The following is an 8,920-nucleotide window of genomic DNA, read 5'->3' on the forward strand; positions in this document are numbered from 1 at the left end:
AGCACCTCCTGCCCTCCTTCTGCACTGACCATGGTGTCTGAAAAATTCTTTCTCAGTTTCTCACTTATCTCTCCCAGCTGCTGTTGCACAGCACTTTTTTTCCCTTTCTGCTCTCACATAGGTACAGCCAGCACTGCTCACAGCCCAGCTCTTGCCAGCAGCAGGTCCCTTTTGGAATCCACTAGAGCTGGCTGTTTTCTCATATGGGTAAGCTCCAGCGCTCTGCTCACAAAGGCCTCCCTGCAGCCCCCCTGCTACCAACACCTTGTCATGTAAACCCAGTACACGAAGAACACGTTAGCTGATGAATTTTGGCAATCAATCCCTCACTCAGGAATCCTGTGTTAGTTTGCATTACCCTCCCCAGGAAGGGAGCTGTCCACTCAGCAAAGGGGCATTTCCCCAAGTTACTGTGGGACTGTTTGGGACAGGATGTCTTGGTTCTGTGGAAAAAAAGGCAAAAATGTTGTGATTGCTTGCTGCTGCTCTAGGCTTGGAATATGCGAGGAAACAATGGATAAGCAGAAATGGGTAAGCAGATTGCAGGTGTGTGGTACATTTTTTCTGAGGATCTGCAGTCTTTCTCTTGCTCACTTCTTGTACCAACAATATGCAGATGTACAGGCATCAGGCTGTCAGTCAGATTATTTAGGAACTCTTCAAATACAGGTTGATCTCCATGATGGTATGGTACACTTGCAGAGGAACACATACTGTCAGTATGTGGGCCACCTGCAACAAGAAAAATGTCTTTACTGTGTTTGGTAATAGCCAACAGCCCATGCTTGCTGCAGCTGCAAAAGGACAGTATAGATGTATAGAATTTCATAATTCATGGTGGAAGGTAGCTAAAGAGGGAGAAGACAGATTAAAAGTCATGAGAAGAACAACTTTTTTCTTCCTTTGCTGCCTTCCCCCCCCCTAATTAAACCACTCCCTGTCTCAACCCACAAGCTTTTCTTTTTTCAACATATTTTCTTCCACTGTCCTTCAGAGGAGGGGGAGCTAGAGAGCAGTGTGGTGGAACTTAGTTGCCCATCAGCATAAAACCACCACACCTTGGCATGAGCAGGCTGGCTTATGGGGCAGCATGGCTGCTCATGTGCCTATTCAGGCATTAGTCCCTGGTATCATCTCCTTGCACCTAGAAAGCAGTCGAGGACAGGAAGCAGGAAAGGCACAGGCAAGTGAGCCTTGTGAGGAGAGGGCTGTATACCTCTGCTTGGGGACTTCAGCAGTGTTTCAAGAATATAAATCCCATGGGGAATGTTAGCCTGAATGCAAAACACAGCCAACTCTTATTTAGTGGGTAAAACGGCTCATATCGTCACAGTCCATTGACTTACATCTGCACAGCTGGGAGCATGCTGCTGGCCCAATGACTAGCTGAGGATGTGGGTGGGAGCCTTTCGCTTGGCATCAGGAGACCGGCAGGCATGGCTGGGGGTAGCAGCCCCGGGGGAGAGTAATGGTGGTGGTGATGCACTGCGGACAGCTGGGGCCTGTCTGTTTTCATGGCCATGGGAGTGGCGAGCTGCAGGTCCTAGTTGGAGAGAGGCAAAGGGCGATTTGTTGGATTTGTACCCCCTAAGAAAGGGAGCTTAAGGTCTCCAGCTGAGCAGCTGGTTTCCCAGTCAGTCGCCTCTTGGTACAGGAAGTTCATCTCGTGCCCAGAGATTGGTTTCACAGGCTCAAACATACAGGGCTCAAACATACAAATGCTCAGTGAATTCAGATTTCACCTGGATATTCAGAGTAGTTTGTCACACCACGCTATGTCAGAAAAACCTACATTTTTTTGGTGGAGTAGCCCTGAGAGGAAGGTGGAGAACACTGTTCATCTGCTGCCTCCTTTAGACGCAGCCCCTTTCACCCAAGGTGATGCTAAGCACAGCTCTGACACATTTCTGAGGAACTACCAGTGCTGCCTGCCATGTCCACGATGAATCTGTCCCAGGACAGCTGCTGAGGAAATAGATGATCCCTTGCATGCCATGCTGGCTATGGTGGTGCTGGCTCCTGAGATGTCAGTGTCCTGAAACGTGAGAGTGAGCAGCTGCTGTTGGAGGCATTCCATCTCAGGCAGACATTTGGTCTCAACAGCTGCAAAAGATGTCAGCTTCCAACTGCAGAGGCCATGGGGATGGGTTATGGAAGGCTGTGTTTCCTACCCTGCTGTTAAATGTAGGGCACGGGATTTTAAGCCATTTGTTGCTTTTGCGAATAGCAGGTAGGAAAGGTGGGAGTGAACTGGTCAACTACTGCAGAAGTGTGGGTGTTGCTTTCTTAATAAATGGCAACATCAATCACCAAGACAAAGAGAACAGAAATCCTTCTTGCAGCACTGGGAAGTCATGTTTAGCCTGAAAATGGAAGGGATGAAAAAATATAGGGGAAGACTTTGCAATACAAAGATATCCTCCCTGAAGATTAACAGTCCTTGCTGCTTAGGTAATAAATGCTTCAGACTAGAGACTAGAAATACATTTTTCAAAAGCACTTAAGGTGGCTAAGGAGCTATGTAGCACCTTGTTAAAAATAGCTTAGGAACTGTGCACCTAAGGATATGTTCAAAATTACCTACATTTTGTTAGGCACTAGACATATTTTGGAAATAAATCTATAGGGATCCACACACAAAAATATCTGTAAGATGTCTTTCCAGAGCTTGCTAGCCGTTGATTTTTGGTGAGACAGTAGCTAGAGCTGTGGAGCTCCAAGTATGACCACAAAACCTGTGCTTCAGCTCTAGCCAGTTTTAAACTGCCAGGTCAAATTTCACCAGTTACAGGATTTGTAACACAAGTATAGTCCTGCTGCTTGCAGCAAGTGGACAAAAGTCAAGACATACTGCTACAGACTAAGTAAATCACTGGTGCTATGAAGACACCTGGATACACCAACACAGATGATGTTTCAATGAAAGTCAATAGGTGTCAGGCTCCCAAGGCACCAGGTGCAACAGCAGATGCCTAGCACAGACCTCTTCTCTGTATGTTAGTACTTCAACTGTGTAGGCCAGATACATTTTAAGAGCTAGACTGAATCTAGTTTGCACTTGTGCTTTTGACGTCTTCTGTTGTGTCCTCACATGGTGCTAAACAGGACTGCATGTGAGACCTGCGGGACACCCTGGGCAGCAGAACTTGCATTGTGCAGTCCCTGCAGCCCCCAGAGGACAATAACTATTGTCCTACATGAGCAGGGATGCCCTTTGGACACTGTGTCATTACCTGTTGTGTGTGCTGAAGCAGGGGAGAGCTGGATCCAGCAGGCTGTGTGAATGCCACTGATGGCAGAGACTTCAGCATCATATTCTGCATGATGATCTGGTGCATCTGTGCATTCTGCATCAGCATCATCTCTACCATATCTGTGAAGAGGTCACCCCAAGGAAGAAAGTAAGAGCTTTATCAGCAACAGAGGCATCTCAGTAGGGACTGCCCTCCAGCTTACAGACTGGTCACTACAACTGAGATAAAGCAGCAGAAAGGGACACTTGCATAATATTAGAGTTATGTGGCCAGGTGGTGCAAAATGAATGTCTGTGAATAAGACCATTAAGACCAGGTCTCCTGTTTCTCCTCCCTTCCACAAGAAAGCTGCTGTTGAGCATCTTCTCTCTGTTAGTTCCCCTGCAAGTCTACCCCTCTAGCTACGCTCATTGGCAGGCTGGAGAAAATCTGTGCACTGGAGCTCTCTCTAGGAGACTCTAGGAGCATGGACAGGCATCTTATGGCACTCTCTGTGGCTTTGGCTCAAGATTATTGTTGTCCACATGAGAGGTTTCTTTGACTTTACATGATACTGCAGTGCCACCTTGAGATTCCCTTCCACGTGCATCACATCCATATACCATGATCTCTGGATCCTAATTACAAAGGACCTGCACAGTGGAACTATTTTAAGTATGAGGAGGAGGAAAAAATAAATAAAACCAACTCTTCTTTTTAACTGGTCATACCAAAGCTATTGTAAATATATCAACTTCAGAATAGTCATGTATGAATTTGGACTAATTTGTTTTTGAAAATACATTCCTATTCAAATAAACCCAGTTGCTGAGTTGCATGCTGTCCCCTGACAGCATCCAACTTCCTCTCACAGTGGTACATTTCCTAGGTATTTCCCTGTGCCCGGTGATGGGACCTGACTGCTAGACCCAGGGAATGATACCTTCTTTAATGCTTCCAGAGCGGGGAGCTGCAAAAGGCTGGGCAGGGGGTATCTGTGCTATCAGCGGGGGCAGCTGTGGTAGCTGCTGGATGATAGTAGCAGGCTGAGGAGGCATCTGGATAAGGAAAGAAAATGGAGATGTCAGGATTGGTTTTGGCCAGTGTTTCCTAGGAGTGAGGATCCTTACCACCTGCTGGATAATCCTTGGTGCCTCTGCTTGGGGTGCTGGAAAAGGTAACTGGTAGATGGGGGGGGGGGCAGCTCTGCAGTTCCTAAGGTGTCCCCCAGCCAGTGCAGAAGGTTGTGACAGCTCTTCCAGAAGGTGCTGGTCCTGCAAAATCAAGTATCTTCTTGAAGAAAATTTGGTCACAGAAAGGCTGGCAGTATTGCTACACTCCCTGGATTAAATGGGATGAACCTTTGGAAGTCTGCAGCAGGGCACAGCTTTCCTCACCTAACAAACTGCTCCAAAAACTGCTGTGTGTAACAGGCAGACCGCAAGTGAGTGCTACATGAAGGGAAGAACTCAACCAGAACTGGTGCAAGTATAGAGAAAGTGTTTCTTCATGCATATCTCAAGCATGTACAATCTTCAGTGTGAGCAAGAGGGAATGGAAAGAAGTGAAGACCAACGTGCAAACATGTCTGGGACAATGTTTCATTAATGATTGATTCCGTCCACAAATGAGGAATAAGTAACTGTTGTCCTTATTTTGGCAGCATTAAGAAGTCCCTTATTTGCATTTTGGCATTAACCCAGAGAGCTTCTGATACAGCAGTTCAGAACAAACAGCATCAACACACCAGATAACTGAGGTGGATGCAGATTTTGTTTGCAAGAACTGCTGCCCTCCAGCCCCTCTACCTAACTAGCAGGACCCAGCTAATGACTCTAAATGTGAAGAGAACTGAATACTGCCCAGCCAAAGAATTAAAGAACAGAGAGGAACTGAATCCACATGGGCAGCAGACATGCAGATAACCTGGCCCTTTCTGTTGTTTGTGTACATAGAGGTCTTTGCCTGAGAGGGCTTGGCTCAGGGAAACACAGCAACTCCTTGCCCATGTTTGCAGGAGGCACTAGGATTAACCCGCCTGGATCCACCACTGGGCATGTCCTGAGCACAAGCTCAGTCAGCAGAGCACATGGGCTTTCCTCAACTTCCCATCAGCCTCCTTCTTGTCGTTCTGTTGGGAGGCTCACTTCTCATAAACAGGGCTCAGTGCATTCACACTGCTTGTTTAAGATAACATCTAATTTTATCATTCAAAGTCTACTCTTGTGTTCACCACATTAAACTGCACTCCTCACACAGTTACTTGACAACATGGAAGGCTCTTACCCTAAGCTCCTGCAGGAGATCTTTCCTTCGCCTCAGGGCACTTTGAAGCATATCCTCCTGTCTGTTCCCTGAAGGAGGAAAAGTCCATTATCTTTTTAAAGGATCACAAAGACAGAGCTATTATAACACCTGCATTATGAGTTTAATTCTGGAAAACATGTTATGAGATAGCTTGATTTCTTCCAGAAAAAGCTTTAAGCTACTTTTCTTGTCAAATCCATGAATGGATACTGACTTTATAGCCCATGTAGACACAGCTGCTTGGCAGCTCTACAAAGGCAATGTGCCTTCTCTGAAAATAAACTTTTCAGATTGCTCTTTAAAGCCCCCTTTTAACCTCCTTATTTAACCTCCTTAAAAGAGCTTCAGGCTTAGAAAATCATTACAGCCTGAAACTTTCTAGTTGTACTGTGCACATCCAGAGGATGATTGTAAAAAGTGTAAAAACAAAAAAAAAGTTTATGGCATATCAAAACAAATTCAGTTCTGAAAATCAACTTTTGTTTCCTTTTTGTTCTGAAACATCATCTTTTTCAGATCTTCCCACAGAAGAAGCTGATTTTGAACTCTGTTGAAATGAAAACAAAAAAGAACATTTTCAGATACATTGGAGGCATGCCTAGCATCTATTCTGAAAAGCATCACTTAGTATTTTGAAGCTGAAAGTTGGATTTTTAATTTTTGGCCACCGCATTGGAAATTTCCAACTATTTGAACATCATCTCAATAAATATGAGCTCAGAGTAAATTCTAGAAATGTTACTGATCTTCTACTGGTTGGCTTTAATCCACAGATAATACAATTATAAGCACTGCATGTGTAATTAGATCCTGAATTTGGTTCAGGTAAAGAGAAGGAATCCCAGCTTGCTTACAAAATTTCCAAGGTTTAGACAATTCTTTACGAAAGCTAGAGAACCAGGTAGAAGTTGATAAATAAGGGAGTTCAAAATAACTTGTGTCTTTATAAGAGTCTTTCAACAGCTGCTGTGATGCTTCACTCATGAGTAGCATGTTCCCTTCAACACTACTTGCATGGAAGCTATGCATGTTATGTGCAATGTATTAACCTTTTTGCACGGCATTTCAAGTTTCCTGGTAAAATGAACATTGGTGTTCCAGCTCTTACCAATCGAGTCCTCCAGACCAACTTTTTCAGTGTAACGATCTGTTTCATAAGCTGAGCCACTTTTCTTTTAAATTGGAAATCATGTTCTGGTCTGCACAAGGCTGTGTCATTCAGGTTCAAACGTGCAGAACAGCATTAGTAATAGACTGGGCCTTCTTCTTGAACTCCTCAGAGAGGCATGGCCATCATAACAACTCTTTTTCAAGCACATAGTCACTTATGCTAAGCATACAGCTGGATTGAGACAGGGCTTACTTCTGGGTATAGGTGTTAGTACAACCAAAACAACCAGCAGTGTGCTCCAGCTTAGCCAGCATCCACAGCTGAGAAGCCACAACAGAAAACCTCTGCAGGAAGTCATTCTTTGTTATGGCAGTGGACCTGACTAGCTGATTGTTTGCCTTTAGCCAAAAAAAAAAGTTGGAGAATTTCAGAGGGTAAAATGCAGACAGCTGCAGTGTTTAGCAAGGCCATTCTCCTTGCATCAAGACTTCTAAGGTTACTGGCTTGGATAGGACCAAGACACATATGCTGATTAATATTGCTGTGCATGCTTCACTGGGACTTGCATTGGCTACCTCAGGGCTGTATGCATACTTAGATACCCAGACTGAGCTAAAACAGCACAGACTCAAGTTTGGAGCCTCCCTCCTGTCCTCCAGACAATGTCCATGCCACCAGAAGCTGAGACAGAGAAAGTTCTGATTATTCAAAAGCCCAGACACTGAGCACCCAGGGGCAGAGGCCCCTTCAAATTTTTAGGGAGGAGATGTAATCATCTGATGTGATCCACCGAGGAACATGACTGAGAACATCACTAAGCCCTTTCTGTATCACATCCATAACCAAAAAAAATGTTTCTCTTACTTGCTCTTGGGACAGGTGAATCCATCTTCCCTAGGTTCTCCTGTTCCTTTTCTAGTCTCTGTTGGTAGAGCCACAACAAAAATGATTGTCAGTTAGGCAGCAAAGTTCACGACAATTTTCAACTCCATATTACAGACATAGGTTTGGGATGGAGGAAATAAAGCAGAAATGGAGGCAAGGGACACTTTTAACTGCTAAATCAGCCATGAGGGCTACTAAAAGTATATAGAAGTATGAAATGTCTCACTATAAATCTAGTCATAGCAAAAAAACAGTAATGCTTTCAACTGTCGAGGCCATCCCAGACCTAGAAATTGATAGCACATTGAATCAGAAGACTTATGCATCACTTATTTTGTAGGGTAGAGAGAGAGATCGTATGAAGAACTTGATACCAGACAGTTTTGGATACTCAGTGCACTTACAGGCCTAAGTGGCTCTGACCAGCCTCACCTGGGGCTTCCATCCATACCCCCTGCCCATATGCAAGGGAGCTCCTTTAATCTCAGCTCTAGGTCTTCAGTTCTTTCGTGAGCTGTACTGGATGAATACTGGTCTCCAGTTCAACCACAGCCATGCCTGTGAGTGGCCACAGATCCTATGAACCCTGATCCCAACCTGCAGACATTCCCCATTTTGGCCTCAGATCTGCCTTATCACCATGAGCTTAACTGATGGATCTGGACTTTTGGTTGAACCCTGCCACCATCTCAACCTCTACCCTGCTTGCCTTGCTTGGGCCTGGCCCCTGTCCTACTGGCTGTGCTTTATGGTCAACTCCCTGCTCCGCAGGGAGCAGCTGCCCCTTGTGGCTTCCTGATGCTCAGAAATTGGAGTAGAGACCTTTCCCTGATGGACAGGCTCTTTTTTGTCTCCTGTGTTCTGCCCAGCTCCATACTTGTGAAAGCTTTCCCCTCAAGCGTCTGGAACATCTACGACAAAAGACTACACCTTGAAGAGAGAGGTTAGATGCCACTTCAAGCATTCACATCTCCAGGCAAATTGTTTTTCCTTATAGACAATCTTTAAGTGGCTTTTACTTGTAGCACTACTGCACATTGGTCTGCCTCTGCTTATGCGATGATAAAAGTTCTCAGTTCTGCAGGTCCTCTTAGTATCTCAATAGAAATATAATTGTTTAAAATACAGTGTTAATGCATAAACACACAACAGCAAAAAGTAGAGCAAAGGTGACCACTGTGGAATTATTACCTTACCTTTTCTAGGAGTTTGAGTTTCAGTTGGGCCATGTGATCCACCACTGAAGGATCTGTCATTGTAGTAGTCCCCCGGAAGAGCAGGCAGGCAAAAGAGTGTTAAATAGCTAAGCAAAGGCAAATAGGTTTTCAGTGGTCCCTTCTTCCAATCCACAATCTTCATAGGAAAATTCCATTAGGGGGAAAAA

The 8,920-nt window shown here is 44.9% G+C and overlaps 1 protein-coding gene across 1 annotated transcript; it reads right to left on the reverse strand.

Moving 5' to 3' along the window:
- Window positions 1-832: 832 nt before the first annotated feature.
- Window positions 833-8,920, reverse strand: C6H21orf58 (chromosome 6 C21orf58 homolog). Its single transcript, XM_040561513.1, has 8 exons — window positions 8,733-8,920; window positions 7,516-7,573; window positions 5,520-5,587; window positions 4,364-4,507; window positions 4,177-4,291; window positions 3,234-3,373; window positions 1,347-1,543; window positions 833-848 (listed from the first exon to the last, which is right to left on the reverse strand). Exons 1-8 carry the CDS (start codon window positions 8,790-8,792, stop codon window positions 833-835), a joined length of 798 nt encoding a protein of 265 aa, XP_040417447.1. The 5' UTR covers window positions 8,793-8,920.

Source organism: Cygnus olor, chromosome 6, assembly GCF_009769625.2.
Source record: "Cygnus olor isolate bCygOlo1 chromosome 6, bCygOlo1.pri.v2, whole genome shotgun sequence".
Lineage (NCBI taxonomy): Eukaryota > Metazoa > Chordata > Aves > Anseriformes > Anatidae > Cygnus > Cygnus olor.

Bases quoted from the DNA above. Each gene is read 5' to 3' on its own strand.
- C6H21orf58 (XM_040561513.1), bottom strand. From the start codon at position 8,792: ATGACAGATCCTTCAGTGGTGGATCACATGGCCCAACTGAAACTCAAA. The intron at 5,588-7,515 runs GTAAGAGAAACA...TTCCTCCTTCAG, and splicing joins TTCACCTGTCCCAAGAGCAA to GGAACAGACAGGAGGATATG. The intron at 4,292-4,363 runs GTAAGGATCCTC...TTCCTTATCCAG, and splicing joins CAAGGATTATCCAGCAGGTG to ATGCCTCCTCAGCCTGCTAC.